General features: G+C 56.4%; 1 protein-coding gene across 1 annotated transcript in view; it reads right to left on the bottom strand.

Annotated features, from left to right (window-relative positions):
* The window catches only part of washc2c (WASH complex subunit 2C), a 69,859-nt gene that overhangs the window by 17,953 nt on the left and 31,101 nt on the right, over nucleotides 1–20,805 (bottom strand). Inside the window, exons 16-20 of the mRNA XM_038783276.1 lie at nucleotides 11,506–11,679; nucleotides 9,362–9,474; nucleotides 8,699–8,797; nucleotides 7,178–7,282; nucleotides 326–451 (exon numbers count right to left, since the gene is read on the bottom strand). Coding sequence (XP_038639204.1) covers nucleotides 326–451; nucleotides 7,178–7,282; nucleotides 8,699–8,797; nucleotides 9,362–9,474; nucleotides 11,506–11,679 — 617 coding nt within the window. The remainder of the gene's footprint in view (nucleotides 1–325; nucleotides 452–7,177; nucleotides 7,283–8,698; nucleotides 8,798–9,361; nucleotides 9,475–11,505; nucleotides 11,680–20,805) is intronic.

The raw sequence follows: 20,805 nt of genomic DNA, 5'->3' as shown, positions 1-20,805 counted from the left end.
GAGCGAGAGCGCCAGAGAGAGAGAAAGAGCGAGCGCCAGAGAGAAAGAGAAAAAGAGAGAGAGAGAAAGAGCGAGCGCCCGAGAGATAGAGAGAGAGAGAGAGAGAGAGAGAGAGAGAGAGAGAGAGGGAGAGAGGGAGAGAGGGAGAGAGGGAGAGAGGGAGAGAGGGAGAGAGGGAGAGAGAAAGAGCGCATGCTGGAGATTGGGTTGCAGAGTGCAGGGGGGGGGCGGTGGACTTGATGTAGAACTTGCAACAGAGTCAAGGACAACACCGGTGTGTTGGGAAAGCATTCAGCAAAGTTAGCTGTGTGTAGCTTTTCCACACATTCCTTACCTGCTCTTCACTGACGAACAATGCAGCGGATTTCGATTCGCTGGTTAGAGGTTTAGGTTGTGGAGGTTTCTTTCCCGCAGCCGGATCCTTGGTAAGAGCAGAACTGAAGAGGTCACCCTATAAAACCCGGCAAAAGACAGGAGGTGACAGCAGATCACAGGATGCGCATCAAAAAAAAAAAACCCTTCAACATGTCCATACATACACCAATCTCCACATGCAGGACACACCATGATTTCACTCTGCACAGGAGCTTTCTGAACCCAGGGAATACAATCCTCCTTGATGTAATCTCGCCTTGTAATTTAACCCTCGAGAATCCAGGTATGATTCTGTTAAATCCACACTACACTGCAAATAAATTTGAAGATGAGTAACCCAGGATTGCTCCCATTAATCCCGTGGTATAGCTGAAGTATGGCTTTTATCCCCTTGCATCAATAACCTTGAGGTATAAAGACCAGCAAACAATTAGCCTTTTTGAGTAAATTATCATGAGCAAGTACAGAAAGTAATGGTCTATTTACCTGGATCCAGAAGATCCACTATGTAGAAAGTTCAAAGTTCTATCCTTTTTAGGTCCAATGTATTTGGCTGCAGTGAAATCCATTTGTCCAAGTTTCGCTCAATCACATAATTCTATTTCTTTGTCATGTTACATGCTCATCTTCACTAGCTAATAAATACCAGAGGCCCCCCACAGAGATCATTGCTCAAAGCCACGGTCACATCCGGCGGCCAGTCAAAATGTCCCTAATGACTCTGACTCCACCACCTCTGCTGGCAGTGCATTCCACACACCCACCACTCTCTGTGTAAAGAACCTACCTCTGACATCTCCCCTCTACCTTCCTCCAAACACCTTAAAATTATGTCCCCTCGTGACAGCCATTTCCACCCTGGGGAAAAGGTATCTGGCTATCCACTCTATCCATGTCTCTCATCACCTTGTACAGCCCTATCAAGTCACCTCTCTTCCTTCTTTGCTCCAGTGAGAAAATCCCTAGCTCCCTCAACCTTTCTTCATAAGACATGCCCTCCAGTCCAGACAGCATCCTCGTAAATCTCCTCTGCACCCTCTCCAAAGCATCCACATCCTTCCTATAATGAGGCCACCAGAACTGGACACAATATTCCAAGTGTGGTCTAACTAGGGTTTTATAAAGCTGCAGCAAAAACTCACGGCTCTTAACCTCAATCCCCCGTTAATGAAAGCCAACACACCATACGCCTTCTTAACAACCCTATCAACCTGAGTGGCAACTTTTAGGGATCTATGTACCTGGACCCCAAGATCCCTCTGTTCCTCCACACTGCCAAGAATCCTGTCTTTAACCCTGTATTCAGCATTCAAATTCGACCTTCCACAATGAATCACTTCACATTTATCAAGGTTGAAATCCAGCTGCCACTTCTCAGCCCAGCTCTGCATCCTGTCAATGTCCTGTTGTAACCTGCAACAGCCCTCGACACTATCTACAACTCCCCCAACCTTCGCGTCATCGGCAAACTTACTAACCCACCCTTCCACTTCCTCATCCAAGTCATTTATAAAAACCACAAAGAGCAGAGGTCCAGGAACAGATCCTTGCGGGACACCACTGGTCACCGACCTCCAGGTGGAATACTTTCCATCCACTACCACTCGCTGTCTTCTTTCAGCCAGCCAATTCTGCATCCAGACAGCCAAATTTCCCTGTATCCCATGCCCCCTAACTTTCTGAATGAGCCTACCCTGGGAAACCTTATCAAATGCCTTACTGAAATCCATATACACCACATCCACTGCCCGACCTTCACCGATGTGTCTCGTCACATCCTCAAAGAATTCAATGTGGCTTGTGAGGCATGACCTGCACCTCACAAAGCCATGGTTGACTATCTTTAATCAAACTATGTTTTTCTAAATAATCATAAATCCCATCTCTCAGAATCCTTTCCAGTATTTTGTCCCGGGATTGTTTATTGCGCTCCTGAGGCACATGTCCCCTTTCTTGGGTATGGACACCAGAACTGGAAACAGTCCTCAAAGTGTGGTCTTATCAAGGACCCAAGTAGAGCGCGACATTTTTATTGCTGTCCTCGAATTGCTTTTTAATAAAGGCTAACAAAACATTTGCTGTCTTATTTGTGTGTTTTAACTGCACGATTCATGTTGAAGGACTCCCAGGTCCATCTGAATACCAACATTTTAAAGTCTGGTTCAGGGCATGTAAGGCATTCCTAAGTTGATAAGATATAGAAGCAGAATCTGGCCATTTGGCCCATCACGTCTGCTTACCATTCAATCATGGCTGATCTCATCATGGCCTTAACTCCACTGTCCTGCCCGTTCTCCATAACCCTTCAACCCATTCCCAATTAAAAATCTGTCTAACTCCTCAGATTTACTCACTGTCCCAGCATCCACCGCACTCTGGGGTAGCGAATTCCACAACCCTTTGGGAGAAGTAGTTTCTCCTCAAATCTGTTTTAAGTTTGCTATTTCTTACCCTAAGACTATGACTTATCGGTTTAGAATGTCCGACACGAGGAAGCATCCGCTCCACGTCTACTTTATCCAGACCTTTTAGCATCTTGTATACCTCAATTCCATCTCCCCTCATTCTTCTAAACTCGAGAGCATATCGGCCTAAACTGCTCAATCTCTCCTCATATTGTCCCTCATCTCTGGAATCAGTCCAGCGTACCTCCTCTGAACTGCCTCCAACGCCACGACATCTTTCCTCAAATAAGCACGGTAGCATGGTGGTTAGCATAAATGCTTCACAGCTCCAGGGTCCCAGGTTCGATTCCCTGCTGGGTCACTGTCTGTGCGGAGTCTGCACGTCCTCCCTGTGTGTGCACGTCCTCCCTGTGTGTGCGTGGGTTTCCTCCGGGTGCTCCGGTTTCCTCCCACAGTCCAAAGATGTGTGGGTTAGGTGGATTGGCCATGCTAAATTGCCCGTAGTGTCCTAAAACGTAAGGTTAGGGGGGGGGGGTTATTGGGTTACGGGTATAGGGTGGATACGTGGGTTTGAGTAGGGTGATCATGGCTCGGCACAACATCGAGGGCTGAAGGGCCTGTTCTGTGCTGTACTGTTCTATGTTCTAAGGTGACCAAAACGGTGCACAATACTCCAGGTGTGGTCTTACCAATTGTCATGTGAGAGTACCTTTAAGAAATGGATGTTTAAGCACTGTACCTTTCAGAAAATAGTGATGTCAGAGAGTGGGCGGAGCCGAGCTCAGTTCGGCCATTTTTGGGGTTAGTTCTGAGTTTTAGTTTCAGTTTGAAGAAAGCTTGGGTGTGGCTGTGAGCTGCACGGCTGGTGATCTCTGCCATGAGGGACCATCTCTTAATCCTTTGGTGAAATCGAAATTGTAAAAAGGTCTCAGTATTAAATATAAATCTAATGGCTCTTCTGTTTGAAGGATTTGTTAAGTCTTTTGGATGTGTAAAGGAACAGTTTGCAGGATTGGGTAGTATTGTTTTCGGGGTTATCTTTGAAGTAAGGGGTGTTAAGCGATCCAATGTTTATTTAAAAGGTTAATTTGAGCTCATAGAATAAACATCGTTTTGTTTTAAAAAACCACGGGTCCATAATTGTAATACTACACCGGGGGAACAAGCCGTGTGCTTCAAAAGCAACAATCCATTAAAGGTGGACTCCATGATACATTTTGGGGTTCTGAAAACACCTCTCCCATAACCATTGTCTTGTACAGTTGCAGCAACATTTCCTTATCTTTATACTCAATTCCTTTTGTTATAAATGGCAACATTCCATTTGCTTTGTTTATTATCCACTGCACCTGCATGCTACCTTTCTGTGACTCGTGCACGAGGGCCCCAGATCCCTCTGCATCGGAGCACCCCGGAATCTCTCCCCATTTTTTTTTTTCCATAGAATTTACAGTGCAGAAGGAGGCCACTCGGCCCATCGAGTCTGCACCGGCTCTTGGAAAGAGCACCCTACCCAAGGTCAACACCTCCACCCTATCCCCATAACCCAGTAACCCACCAACACTAACGGCAATTTTGGTCACTAAGGGCAATTTAGCCTGGCCAATCCACCTAACCTGCACATCTTTAGACTGTGGGAGGAAACCGGAGCACCCGGAGGAAACCCACGCACACACGGGGAGAATGTGCAGACTCCGCACAGACAGTGACCCAAGCCAGAAGCGAACTTGGGACCCTTGAGCTGTGAAGCAATTGTGCTAGCCACAATGCTGCCCTTGTTATTTAGATAACAAGATCCATTTTTCCAACCCAAATGCACTTATCCACATTAAATTCAATCTGCCACATTTTGGCCCACTCTCCTAACCTACCTCCATCCATTTGTACGTTTCTTGTTTCCGCCTTGCAGCTTACTGTCCCACCTATTTTAGTGTCATTTGGGAACAAATCGGTCTTCAAGGGGCAAGGGACCACGGCGGAATACCTGATTAATGAAGAATCAATATTTTCTGCCCCCTTACTCGGAGGATATGGTGTACGTGAATAAACTCGGCCCACAAAGTTAAAAAGGGAGATAGAATCCATGATGAGACACCAGAAGTATGGGATGAATGGCATTGAATAACCTCGCCTCACCTCCTCCTTGCGAGAGAAAGAACAAAGAACATTACAGCACAGGAACAGGCCCTTCGGCCCTCCCAGCCTGCACCGATCCAGATCCTCTATCTAAACCTGTCTCCTATTTTCCAAGGTCTACTTCCCTCTGTTCCCCGCCCGTTCATATACCTGTCTAGATGCATCTTAAACGATGCTATCGTGCCCGCCTCTACCACCTCCGCTGGTAAAGCGTTCCAGGCACCCACCACCCTCTGCGTAAAAAACTTTCCACGCACATCTCCCTTAAACTTTCCCCCTCTCACCTTGAAATCGTGACCCCCTTGTAACTGACACCCCCACTCTTGGGAAAAGCTTGTTGCTATCCACCCTGTCCATACCTCTCATAATTTTGTAGACCTCAATCAGGTCCACCCTCAACTGAGCTCCAACCGAGCAGCAGTGTGGGTTAGATCTCACTGCGGCGCTGAAATAATTATAATCTAATAATCTGTATCAGTGCCACAAGTAGGCCTACGTTAACACTGCAATGAAGTTACTGTGAAAAGCCCCGAGTCGCCACACTCCGCCGCACGTCTTTCGGGACTTGTGGGAGGAAACCGGAGCACCCGGAGGAAACCCACGCAGACATGGGGAGGACGTGCAGACTCCGCACAGACAGTGACCCAAGCCGGGAATCGAACCTGGCACCTTGGCGCTGTGAAGCAACAGTGCTAACCACTGTCGCCCTGATAAATATTCACTGCCAGCCAGGATTGCTCCTTTCAGTGTTCAGTCCAGAGTGTTAATTTGTTCAGAGATATAATTCACAGGAAATTCTAACTGAGTGCATAGGTTACCTGCGAAAGGTAACTTTCCCCTCGCACACAACCCCCCCCTCCCCAAGGTGAAACTCTGTCCACCGAGGCCTACACCATTCTCACGATTAGCACCTTCCCAATAATACTACAAAATGCAGGGGGGGGTCAGGGGGGAAAGAGAGAGAGAGAGAAACAGAAAGAGAGAGATGGGAAAAGTTGAACAAAGTGACAGTAAACTGGAGAGAGAGACACAGAAACAGAAAGATGCATTAAGGATTAAGGAAAGTGGTACTTCTTTGGGAGGCGAGGGGATTGAATACAAGTTAAATCACATTTGTAACTTGTTCTTATAATTCACAGTAACAGTGCAAAATCTTCAATCACATCGTCTTATGCCATCCCTCTTGGTATGCCTGGAGATTATTTAATTAAGAACGAAGAACAATACAGCACAGGAACAGGCCCTTCGGCCCTCTAAGCCTGTACCGTTCATGATACCACCCATGGCCAAAACCCTCAGCACTTCCTTGTTCCGTATCCCCCTCTACCCACCCTATCCATGTATTTGTCCAGATGCCTTTTGAACGCCGTTAATGTATCTGCTTCCACAACCTCCCCTGGCAACACGTTCCAGGCACTCACCACCCTCTGTGTAAAACCCTGCCTCGCACATCTCCTCTGACCTTTGCCCCACGGAACTTAAACCTATGCCCCCTGGTGACTGACCCCTCCACCCTGGGAAAGAGTGCCTGCCCATCCACTCTATCCATGCCCCTCATAATAGAACAGTACAGCACAGAACAGGCCCTTCGGCCCTCGATGTTGTGCCGAGCAATGATCACCCTACTCAAGCCCACGTATCCACCCTATACCCGTAACCCAACAACCCCCATTAACCTTATTTTTAGGACACTAAGGGCAATTTAGCATGGCCAATCCACCTAACCCGCACATCTTTGGACTGTGGGAGGAAACCGGAGCACCCGGAGGAAACCCACGCACACACGGGGAGGACGTGTAGACTCTGCACAGACAGTGACCCAGCCGGGAATTGAACCTGGGACCCTGGAGCTGTGAAGTATTTATTAATTTTATTAGATTTATTAATCTTGTAGACCTCTTTCAGGTAACCCATCAATCTCCGTCGTTCTAATGAAAACAGTCCGAGTCTATTCAGCCTCTCCGCATAGCCAACCCCCCCCCCCCCCCCCCCCCCAGACCAGGCAACATCCTGGTGAACTTCTTCTGCACCCTCTCCAAAGCCTCCACCCTCTCCAAAGCCTCCACATCCTTCTGGTAGTGTAGCGACCAGAATTGTGCGCAATATTCCAAGTGCGGCCTTACCGAGGTTCTACACAACTGCAGCACGACTTGCCAGTTTTTAATACTCCGAAAGCTTTAGTTCGGAAGATTGCATGATATTCCAAGGATGAGTTTGGAGCAATTATGTGTAAAAATTTACAGAATGAACAGAAAAATTACCTCATCATCATCAAAGAATGAGACTGGAATCGGATTGGATCTGCTCGGGTCTAAGGATTGCTTTGATTGGTGTCTTTTTGTGTCCTTGTTTGAAGAGAATAGATCCTGTCGTGGGCAAGAAGGAGTTAGAGGCAGATAGGATAACGCGGAGAGGCTAAACCTGCGCAAAGACAACTCTTGTGCGTACTTCCCAACTGAACTCATGCACCAGCGACACAAAGCGAATTGTTGATGCCTGCACCATAGGCCGCTCCGGGATTTGACCCCCTTGCTGTATCAAGCTGGCTGCAGTTCAACTGGCCTCTTGAGGAGAGGGGTAGGGGAAAATTGAGGTGGCGATTGCAGGCCTGACCTTACGTCTGCAGGTAAAATCAAGGCAGCATCTAGCACTCGATGAACATATTCAGATTCGGAGGCTAATTGAGAATAGGCTGTTGGCCACTCCCCAACGAGAGCTCACAAGAGTTTGGTCCGATAAGAGAGGGCAACCTGCCCTAGGGTAGGTTGCCCTAAAAAAACTAATCGACCAAATTCCATTCATTACCAGGTTAAAAAAAAAACAGCAGGAAACATGCGAACATAAGAACTAGGAGCAGGAGTAGGCCATCTGGCCCCTCGAGCCTGCTCCGCCATTCAATGAGACCATGGCTGATCTTTTGTGGACTCAGCTCCACTTTCTGGCCCGAACGCCATAACCCTTAATTCTTCAAAAAAAACTATCTTTACCTTAAAAACATTTAATGAAGGAGCCTCAACTGCGTCACTGGGCAAGGAATTCCATAGATTCACAACCCTTTGGGGTGAAGAAGTTCCTCCTAAACTTAGTCCTAACCTAATGGGGTTGAGCATTCTGCACGTACAGCAACATTTAACTTAGTTTTTATTCAACCTGGGGTGAAGAGTTGGTCCAAAGGTTTGCAGGTTATTTTTCTGTCTGGGCCTGTAACTTGTACCTTCGCGGGACAGCTGCCACAGGAGCCAGACTCGCAGCCCAGGCAAGATTTTATTAACAATTCTATTTCAGGAAAGTGGGAGAATAGAACTTTGTACAAATAGAAACACGCAGGAAGGAACGGGCCTCACGGTGGCATGGTGGTTAGCATCAATGCTTCACAGCTCCAGGGTCCCAGGTTCGATTCCCGGCTGGGTCACTGTCTGCGTGGAGTCTGCACGTCCTCCCCGTGTGTGCGTGGGTTTCCTCCGGGTGCTCCGGTTTCCTCCCACAGTCCAAAGATGTGCGGGTTAGGTGGATTGGCCATGCTAAATTGCCCGTAGTGTAAGGTTAATGGATGATTGTTGGGTTACGGGTATACGGGTTACGTGGGTTTAAGTAGGGTGATCATTGCTCGGCACAACATCGAGGGCCAAAGGGCCTGTTCTGTGCTGTACTGTTCTATAATTATAAACACCGCCATCGTGGAATTATCAGATAACCGCGTGTAACAGTCACGTGGGGCTATGGGCTTGCACAGCTGGTTCTGTACCAAGAATGTTGGGAGTCTCTGGGGCCTCTTCCCTTACCTGAGGTTCGTCATCGTCAGAGAAGAGACCAGAGCTGGTCTGGGATTTCTCAGCAAGTCGCGGAGACGATTCCACTGCTTCAGGGTGCGGCTCTGCACTCTTTGAAAACACAACCAAAAATCACATTCAGCGGCCCAACAACACAGCCGCCATCGAGGTCTCGCCTCCCCTCACAGCCCTACCACTGCAAGGTGGGGCGGCACAGTGGTTAGCACTGCTGCCTTGCAGCGCCAGGGACCCTGGGTCCGATTCCAGCCTCGGGGTGACTGTCTGCGCGGAGTCTGCACGTTCCGCCCCGTGGGTTTCCTCCGGGTGCTCCGGTTTCCTCCCATGGTCCAAAGACGCGCAGGTTAGGTGGACTGGCCGTGCTAAATTGCCCCTTAGCGTCTGGATGTGCGGGTTAGGTGGGGTTACGGAGACAGGGCAGGGGGAGTGGGCCTGGGTAGTGTACGGAGGGTCAGTGCAGGCACGATAGACGGAATGGCTTCTCCTGCACCTTAGGGATTCTAACCCCCCCCCCCCCCCCGCCCCCCCACCCTCTGCTTTCCTTCCTTCTCGACAGGAGGAACCGACTCACGGGGCGAATATACGGTAATATTCCCAAATACAGGTGATAAACATGGAATGGAAACAAAGTTGCCAATGACCGAGGCACTGACTCACCCGCTGCCCTCTGGCTTTCTCTGTGGCTGGCTTGGGTGTGACACTCGTCTCGAAGAGCCCGCTGTCCTCGCTGTCGTCAAAGAAACTTGCGGCCAGCTTGGGCTCGGCCGTGGCTGAGAGAAATCAGAAGGGTAGAAACGTCGATGGAAAAGGGTTTTGCAAAACCAGGAGGTCACACGGACGGTGAGCAAGTTCAGCCGCGTTAAAACGCCCAAAGCCTTCTTTCCAATGGGGGCGAAGGTTTTCAATCCCACTGCTGGCCCGTGCCAGGGACTGGATTGCATTCTCCGCCTCCTTACTGGGTATTCCCGAACACTCAGTGAGCTGGGATTTTCCGCACTCCCAACGATGAGGTCCAGCCGGGCACTCCAGCAGGGTTTGTTTGCAGCTGTATCGCTGAATGCAACAACTCGGACGGTGACGGGCCGGGCATACACAAATCGCCCTCCCCCCTCCCCATCGCCCCCCCCCCCTCCCCTCCCCTCCCACCCCCCCCCCCCCCCCCCCCCCCAACCGCCGCATGCTTTAACAACACGTCTCACATTTGTGACCTCTTACCGCCCAGGGCAAAAAGCAGCAGGTGCAGTAGAGCACCCCCGCATCGGAACTCACACCCTCCAAATTGCGCATACGTCACGATTCCTCCATCATCGATGAGCCGAAGGCCCGGAGCTCCCTGCCCAGCAGAACGGTGGGAGGAACGCCCCCAGATGGGCTGCAGTGGGTCAAGGGGAACACTCAACACCCCTCCCCCAGAGTAACAAGGGACAGACAATAACTACCAGCCTTGCCAGCAACACCCAGGTCCTGGCAACAAATTCAAATCAGATGAGATTTTTTGCCAGCGAGTTGCAGGATTTACTCCCAAGTAGCAAATCCAACACGGGGCCCCCGAGGCCCCGATGTGGAGGCCTCGGGTGCTGTTCCGGATCTTTCCGCAGCAACGGCTGGGAGGACCCAACTTTTATTGGGCTTCTGCAATTCAACAGCCAATCACCAACTAACCCAGTGGCAACCTTAACCCTTGAACCCACGGAGATTTATTCATGGAAAATATGTGGTGATAATGGGCAGGGGAAAATATATAGTAAACTTTGTCAATTAATCTTCTGCTTTAATACATTTGGCTGCTAAGTGTTAATGGACACTGACCCTTCGACCTCTTCCTTTAGGAAATGCGAAGTGGGAAGGCAGGAATTGTGTTTGTGCGTTATGGTGGTGCAGTGGTTAGCACTGCTGCCTCACGGCACCGAGTTCCCAGGTTCGATCTCTGCCTCGGGTCACTGTCCGTGTAGAGTTTGCACATTCTCCCCGTGTCTGCGTGGGTCTCACCCCCACAACCCAAAGATGTGCAGGGTAGGTGGAGTGGCCACGCTAATTTGCCCCTTAATTAGAAAAAAAAATGAATTGGTTACTCTAAATTTATTCAAAGAGAAAGGAATGGTGTGTGTGGAAGGCCCAAACCACGCTGGGAGTGAAAATAAACACGAAACTAAAACCAATCGGGCTCTTGTCGAAGTTCCTTCCATGGCGCGAGTGTGCTTACACATTCGCCAACAGCCCGTGCCCTGCACTGACACGCTTTTACTCGGAATGCGCCCAGCACAAAGCACAGGTCAAGCGCTGACAATCTTTGTCTGAGGGGCCGCAGCAGAGACAATGTTCAAATCTCATCGGCGGGAGCAGCAATTCACACGATGTGGCGCAGGGGGGCTGGCAGCTTTGCTGGGCACCCCCGGGGCAATCTGAACATTTTGACAATCGGATTTCCCTGGTCACGTCGCTCTCCCGCTCCCGGCAATAACCTGCTTTGACATGGCATCTTTGAAATGGCGAAACGCCCCTTTGGTGTGTCCCAGCAGGAAGTATTACAGCAAAGTGTAAGTATAACAGCAAAGAGAGATGACCGGGCGGGTGATTTGGTGGGCGGGTTGGTTTTAATGAGGAGGAGGTAGAGAAGGTGCCCCCCCACCCCCACCCCTCCAACTTTACCTCTAAGGTTACAGGGAGCACAATTCACAGGTTCTCCAACTCCAGGCCTGTGACTGTAGTGGGGAGAATTGGGGGACAGTTTATTCTAAACCCGATGACCCGCGGATCCGAGCTGTCGGAAAGAATGAGCTCGAAACAAGCCCTGGATTTACCAGACGTCACCGTCTTCACACTTGACCCAAACAAGTCGTCATCTTCCACGTCGAAAAGGCCACCTACGTCCATCGGCTCTCGAACAGGGGAGGCTGGGGCGTCGGTCACTTTTTCCCTCGCTTGCTTGTCACGTACTCTCTCAGGAATCACACTGGTCCGAAATAAATCTCCACCTAAAAAAAAAGGGGGAAATCAGACCGGTCACAAATTGTCCCTGAACACAGACATAACCAAATGATATCCGAGCGCTTAGCCAGCGATGAAAAACAGCCGGCGTTGGAAACACTCCGCCATTTTGACAGACAGTGGTGCAGAGGAGTTAGGAAGAATGTTCACCTCCTTAAAGCATTAATTCTCGCTTTCTTATAACTTTCTTCTGGGCTTCTGACCTATCTTTCTATCTATTCTTTCTATCCCAGCAGGAACGTTACAGGGAATTTAGCTACGGAACAAGTAAACAGCACACTTACCTCCGTAGCCGATTTCTAGGTAATAGCCCGGATCATTCCGAATCCGGACGGCCACATCCCGGGGGTTGGGATGGTGGACCCCTCGGAGAACCCCACACACTGACCACACCAGAATAGCTCCCCCCCCCCGTCTTCACTCACTTACCGTAGATCCTTGCCCTCTCTCTGTAGCTGGTGAAAGGGGCTTTGGGACATTTAAACTTACGAGAATATGGCAGCTGGGAGCCATAAAAAGGGCGTGAGACTCGACGTCCCCCCAATTTGCCCACAATGCAAAGTAACTCAGGATCAGGTAAGCGACGCATCCTTCAGGAGGGCTGGTTGCGAAGTCTGGACAAGGAACTTGCTGTTTCTCTGCAAGCGAAGTGGCAACTCGATGGTGTTTGCCACCAGTTCAAAGATACAGCCTCAATTCTCCTGGTCTACTAAAGCTGTGCCGGGTGTAACGTGCAAAATCTGCTTTGCAATCAATGTGTCACCGGGATAAAACATCTGTGACACACAAACACAGACAGAGCCACACGGGCACGCACAGACAGAGCCACACAGACAGAGCCACACGGGCACGCACAGGCAGAGCCACACAGACAGAGCCACACGGGCACGCACAGGCAGAGCCACACGGGCACGCACAGGCAGAGCCACACGGGCACGCACAGACACAGCCACACGGGCACGCACAGACACAGCCACACGGGCACGGACAGACACAGCCACACGGTCACGCACAGACACAGCCACACGGGCACGCACAGACACAGCCGCACGGGCACGGACAGACACAGCCGCACGGGCACGCACAGACACAGCCGCACGGGCACGCACAGACAGAGCCACACGGGCACGCACAGACAGAGCCATCACAGACAGAGCCACGCACAGGCAGAGCCACACAGACAGAGCCACACGGGCACGCACAGGCAGAGCCACACGGGCACGCACAGGCAGAGCCACACGGGCACGCACAGACAGAGCCACACAGACAGAGCCACACGGGCACGCACAGGCAGAGCCACACGGGCACGCACAGACAGAGCCACACAGGCACGCACAGGCAGAGCCACACGGGCAGAGCCACACGGGCACGCACAGGCAGAGCCACACGGGCACGCACAGGCAGAGCCACACGGGCACGCACAGGCAGAGCCACACGGGCACGCACAGACACAGCCACACGGGCACGCACACACAGCCACACGGGCACGCACAGACAGAGCCGCACGGGCACGCACAGACAGAGCCGCACGGGCACGCACAGACACAGCCACACGGGCACGGACAGACAGAGCCACACGGGCACGCACAGACACAGCCGCACGGGCACGGACAGACAGAGCCGCACGGGCACGGACAGACAGAGCCGCACGGGCACGCACAGACAGAGCCGCACGGGCACGCACAGACAGAGCCACACGGGCACGCACAGACAGAGCCACACGGGCACGCACAGACAGAGCCACACGGGCACGCACAGACAGAGCCACACGGGCACGCACAGACAGAGCCACACGGGCACGCACAGACAGAGCCACACGGGCAGAGCCACACAGGCAGAGCCACACGGGCACGCACAGACAGAGCCGCACGGGCACGCACAGACAGAGCCACACGGGCACGCACAGACAGAGCCACACGGGCACGCACAGACAGAGCCACACGGGCACGCACAGACAGAGCCACACGGGCACGCACAGACAGAGCCACACGGGCACGCACAGACAGAGCCACACGGGCACGCACAGACAGAGCCACACGGGCACGCACAGACAGCGCCACATGGGCACGCACAGGCAGAGCCACACAGGCAGAGGCACACAGGCACGCACAGGCAGAGCCACACGGGCACGCACAGACAGAGCCACACAGGCACGCACAGACAGAGCCACACAGGCACGCACAGACAGAGCCACACAGGCAGAGCCACACAGGCACGCACAGGCAGAGCCACACGGGCACGCACAGACAGAGCCACACGGGCACGCACAGACAGAGCCACACGGGCACGCACAGGCAGAGCCACACGGGCACGCACAGGCAGAGCCACACGGGCACGCACAGGCAGAGCCACACGGGCACGCACAGGCAGAGCCACACGGGCACGCACAGGCAGAGCCACACGGGCACGCACAGACACAGCCACACGGGCACGCACAGACACAGCCACACGGGCACGGACAGACACAGCCACACGGGCACGCACAGACACAGCCACACGGGCACGCACAGACACAGCCACACGGGCACGCACAGACACAGCCACACGGTCACGCACAGACACAGCCACACGGGCACGCACAGACACAGCCACACGGGCACGCACAGACACAGCCACACGGGCACGCACAGACAGAGCCGCACGGGCAGAGCCACACAGGCAGAGCCACACGGGCACGCACAGACAGAGCCGCACGGGCACGCACAGACAGAGCCACACGGGCACGCACAGACAGAGCCACACGGGCACGCACAGACAGAGCCACACGGGCACGCACAGACAGAGCCACACGGGCACGCACAGACAGAGCCACACGGGCACGCACAGACAGAGCCACACAGGCACGCACAGGCACGCACAGACACAGCCACACAGACACGCACAGGCAGAGCCACACGGGCACGCACAGACAGAGCCACACGGGCACGCACAGACAGAGCCACACGGGCACGCACAGACAGAGCCACACGGGCACGCACAGACAGAGCCACACGGGCACGCACAGACAGAGCCACACGGGCACGCACAGACAGAGCCACACGGGCACGCACAGACAGAGCCACACAGACAGAGCCACACGGGCACGCACAGACAGAGCCACACGGGCACGCACAGACAGAGCCACACGGGCACGCACAGACAGAGCCACACGGGCACGCACAGACAGAGCCACACGGGCACGCACAGACAGAGCCACACGGGCACGCACAGGCAGAGCCACACAGGCACGCACAGGCAGAGCCACACAGGCAGAGGCACACAGGCACGCACAGGCAGAGCCACACGGGCACGCACAGACAGAGCCACACAGGCACGCACAGACAGAGCCACACGGGCACGCACAGACAGAGCCACACAGGCAGAGCCACACAGGCACGCACAGGCAGAGCCACACGGGCACGCACAGACAGAGCCACACAGGCACGCACAGGCAGAGCCACACGGGCACGCACAGACAGAGCCACACAGGCACGCACAGACAGAGCCACACAGGCACGCACAGACAGAGCCACACGGGCACGCACAGACAGAGCCACACAGGCACGCACAGACAGAGCCACACGGGCACGCACAGAGCCACACGGGCACGCACAGACAGAGCCACACAGGCAGAGCCACACAGGCACGCACAGACAGAGCCACACGGGCACGCACAGAGCCACACGGGCACGCACAGACAGAGCCACACGGGCACGCACAGACAGAGCCACACGGGCACGCACAGACAGAGCCACACAGGCACGCACAGACAGAGCCGCACGGGCACGCACAGACAGAGCCGCACAGACACGCACAGGCAGAGCCACACGGGCACGCACAGGCAGAGCCACACAGGCACGCACAGGCAGAGCCACACAGGCAGAGCCACACGGGCACGCACAGGCAGAGCCACACGGGCACGCACAGACAGAGCCACACAGACACGCACAGACAGAGCCACACAGGCACGCACAGACAGAGCCACACAGGCACGCACAGACAGAGCCACACAGGCACGCACAGGCAGAGCCACACAGGCACGCACAGACAGAGCCACACGGGCACGCACAGACAGAGCCGCACGGGCACGCACAGACAGAGCCACACGGGCACGCACAGACAGAGCCACACGGGCACGCACAGACAGCCACACGGGCACGCACAGACAGAGCCACACGGGCACGCACAGACAGAGCCACACGGGCACGCACAGACAGAGCCACACGGGCACGCACAGACAGCCACACGGGCACGCACAGACAGAGCCACGCACAGACAGAGCCACACGGGCACGCACAGACAGAGCCACACGGGCACGCACAGACAGAGCCACACGGGCACGCACAGACAGAGCCACACGGGCACGCACAGACAGCCACACGGGCACGCACAGACAGAGCCACACGGGCACGCACAGACAGAGCCACACGGGCACGCACAGACAGAGCCACACGGGCACGCACAGACAGAGCCACACGGGCACGCACAGACAGAGCCACACAGGCACGCACAGGCAGAGCCACACAGACAGAGCCACACGGGCACGCACAGACAGAGCCACACGGGCACGCACAGACAGAGCCACACGGGCACGCACAGACAGAGCCACACAGACACGCACAGGCAGAGCCACACGGGCACGCACAGACAGCCACACGGGCACGCACAGACAGAGCCACACGGGCACGCACAGGCAGAGCCACACGGACACGCACAGACAGAGCCACACAGACAGAGCCACACGGGCACGCACAGACAGAGCCACACGGGCACGCACAGACAGAGCCACACGCGCACGCACAGACAGAGCCACACGGGCACGCACAGACAGAGCCACACGGGCACGCACAGACAGAGCCACACGGGCACGCACAGACAGAGCCACACGGGCACGCACAGACAGAGCCACACGGGCACGCACAGACAGAGCCACACGGGCACGCACAGACAGAGCCACACGGGCACGCACAGACAGAGCCACACGGGCACGCACAGACAGAGCCACACGGGCACGCACAGACAGAGCCACACAGACAGAGCCACACGGGCACGCACAGACAGAGCCACACAGACAGAGCCACACGGGCACGCACAGACAGAGCCACACAGACAGAGCCACACGGGCACGCACAGACAGAGCCACACAGACAGAGCCACACGGGCACGCACAGACAGAGCCACACGGGTACGCACAGACAGAGCCACACGGGCGCGCACAGACAGAGCCACACGGGCACGCACAGACAGAGCCGCACGGGCACGCACAGACAGAGCCACACGGGCACGCACAGACAGAGCCACACGGGCACGCACAGACAGAGCCACACGGGCACGCACAGACAGAGCCACACGGGCACGCACAGACAGAGCCACACGGGCACGCACAGACAGAGCCACACGGGCACGCACAGACAGAGCCACACGGGCACGCACAGAGCCACACGGGCACGCACAGACAGAGCCACACGGGCACGCACAGACAGAGCCACACGGGCACGCACAGACAGAGCCACACAGACAGAGCCACACGGGCACGCACAGACAGAGCCACACAGACAGAGCCACACGGGCACGCACAGACAGAGCCACACAGACAGAGCCACACGGGCACGCACAGACAGAGCCACACAGACAGAGCCACACGGGCACGCACAGACAGAGCCACACGGGCACGCACAGACAGAGCCACACGGGTACGCACAGACAGAGCCACACGGGCGCGCACAGACAGAGCCACACGGGCACGCACAGACAGAGCCACACGGGCACGCACAGACAGAGCCACACGGGCACGCACAGACAGAGCCACACGGGCACGCACAGACAGAGCCACACGGGCACACACAGACAGAGCCACACGGGCACGCACAGACAGAGCCACACGGGCACGCACAGACAGAGCCACACGGGCACGCACAGACAGAGCCACACGGGCACGCACAGGCAGAGCCACACAGGCACGCACAGGCAGAGCCACACAGGCAGAGGCACACAGGCACGCACAGGCAGAGCCACACGGGCACGCACAGACAGAGCCACACAGGCAGAGGCACACAGGCACGCACAGACAGAGCCACACAGGCAGAGCCACACAGGCACGCACAGGCAGAGCCACACGGGCACGCACAGGCAGAGCCACACAGGCACGCACAGACAGAGCCATCACAGACAGAGCCACACGGGCACGCACAGGCAGAGCCACACAGACAGAGCCACACGGGCACGCACAGACAGAGCCACACGGGCACGCACAGGCAGAGCCACACGGGCACGCACAGACACAGCCACACGGGCACGCACAGACACAGCCACACGGGCACGGACAGGCAGAGCCACACAGACAGAGCCACACGGGCACGCACAGGCAGAGCCACACGGGCACGCACAGGCAGAGCCACACGGGCACGCACAGACAGAGCCACACGGGCACGCACAGACAGAGCCACACGGGCACGCACAGACAGAGCCACACGGGCACGCACAGACAGAGCCACACGGGCACGCACAGACAGAGCCACACAGGCACGCACAGGCAGAGCCACACGGGCACGCACAGACAGAGCCACACAGGCACGCACAGACAGAGCCACACAGGCACGCACAGACAGAGCCACACGGGCACGCACAGAGCCACACGGGCACGCACAGACAGAGCCACACGGGCACGCACAGACAGAGCCACACAGGCAGAGCCACACAGGCACGCACAGACAGAGCCACACGGGCACGCACAGACAGAGCCACACGGGCACGCACAGACAGAGCCACACGGGCACGCACAGACAGAGCCACACGGGCACGCACAGACAGAGCCACACAGGCACGCACAGACAGAGCCATACAGGCAGAGCCACAGGGGCACGCACAGGCAGAGCCACACAGGCACGCACAGACAGAGCCGCACGGGCACGCACAGACAGAGCCGCACAGACACGCACAGGCAGAGCCACAAGGGCACGCACAGGCAGAGCCACACGGGCACGCACAGGCAGAGCCACACGGGCACGCACAGGCAGAGCCACACGGGCACGCACAGGCAGAGCCACACAGGCAGAGCCACACGGGCACGCACAGACAGAGCCACACGGGCACGCACAGACAGAGCCACACGGGCACGCACAGACAGAGCCACACGGGCACGCACAGACAGAGCCACACGGGCACGCACAGACAGAGCCACACGGGCACGCACAGACAGCCACACGGGCACGCACAGACAGAGCCACACGGGCAGAGCCACACGGGCACGCACAGACAGAGCCGCACGGGCACGCACAGGCAGAGCCACACAGACAGAGCCACACGGGCACGCACAGACAGAGCCACACGGGCACGCACAGACAGAGCCACACGGGCACGCACAGACAGAGCCACACAGACACGCACAGGCAGAGCCACACGGACACGCACAGACAGAGCCACACGGGCACGCACAGACAGAGCCACACGGGCACGCACAGACAGAGCCACACGGGCACGCACAGACAGAGCCACACGGGCACGCACAGACAGAGCCACACGGGCACGCACAGACAGAGCCACACGGGCACGCACAGACAGAGCCACACGGGCACGCACAGACAGAGCCACACGGGCACGCACAGACAGAGCCACACGGGCACGCACAGACAGAGCCACACGGGCACGCACAGACAGAGCCACACAGACAGAGCCACACGGGCACGCACAGACAGAGCCACACAGACAGAGCCACACGGGCACGCACAGACAGAGCCACACAGACAGAGCCACACGGGCACGCACAGACAGAGCCACACAGACAGAGCCACACGGGCACGCACAGACAGAGCCACACGGGCACGCACAGACAGAGCCACACGGGTACGCACAGACAGAGCCACACGGGCGCGCACAGACAGAGCCGCACGGGCACGCACAGACAGAGCCGCACGGGCACGCACAGACAGAGCCACACGGGCACGCACAGACAGAGCCACACGGGCACGCACAGACAGAGCCACACGGGCACGCACAGGCAGAGCCACACAGGCACGCACAGACAGAGCCACACGGGCACGCACAGACAGAGCCACACGGGCACGCACAGACAGAGCCACACGGGCACGCACAGACAGAGCCACACGGGCACGCACAGACAGAGCCACACGGGCACGCACAGACAGAGCCACACGGGCACGCACAGACAGAGCCGCACGGGCACGCACAGACAGAGCCACACGGGCACGCACAGACAGAGCCACACGGGCACGCACAGACAGAGCCACACGGGCACGCACAGACAGAGCCACACGGGCACGCACAGACAGAGCCACACGGGCACGCACAGACAGAGCCACACGGGCACGCACAGACAGAGCCACACGGGCACGCACAGGCAGAGCCACACAGGCACGCACAGGCAGAGCCACACAGGCAGAGGCACACAGGCACGCACAGGCAGAGCCACACGGGCACGCACAGACAGAGCCACACGGGCACGCACAGACAGAGCCACACAGGCAGAGCCACACAGGCACGCACAGGCAGAGCCACACAGGCACGCACAGACAGAGCCACACGGGCACGCACAGACAGAGCCACACAGGCAGAGCCACACAGGCACGCACAGACAGAGCCACACAGGCACGCACAGACAGAGCCACACGGGCACGCACAGGCAGAGCCACACAGGCACGCACAGGCAGAGCCACACGGGCACGCACAGGCAGAGCCACACGGGCACGCACAGACAGAGCCACACAGACAGAGCCACACGGGCACGCACAGACACAGCCGCACGGGCACGCACAGGCAGAGCCACACGGGCACGCACAGACAGAGCCACACGGGCACGCACAGACACAGCCACACGGGCACGCACAGACAGAGCCACACGGGCACGCACAGACAGAGCCACACGGGCACGCACAGGCAGAGCCACACAGACAGAGCCACACGGGCACGCACAGACACAGCCGCACGGGCACGCACAGGCAGAGCCACACGGGCACGCACAGACACAGCCACACGGGCACGCACAGACACAGCCACACGGGCACGGACAGGCAGAGCCACACAGACAGAGCCACACGGGCACGCACAGACAGAGCCACACGGGCACGCACAGACAGAGCCACACGGGCACGCACAGACAGAGCCACACAGACACGCAC

This window comes from Scyliorhinus canicula, chromosome 22, assembly GCF_902713615.1.
Source record: "Scyliorhinus canicula chromosome 22, sScyCan1.1, whole genome shotgun sequence".
Lineage (NCBI taxonomy): Eukaryota > Metazoa > Chordata > Chondrichthyes > Carcharhiniformes > Scyliorhinidae > Scyliorhinus > Scyliorhinus canicula.
Note: the sequence above shows the minus strand (reverse complement) of the source record. Positions and strands in the feature narration are given on the sequence as shown.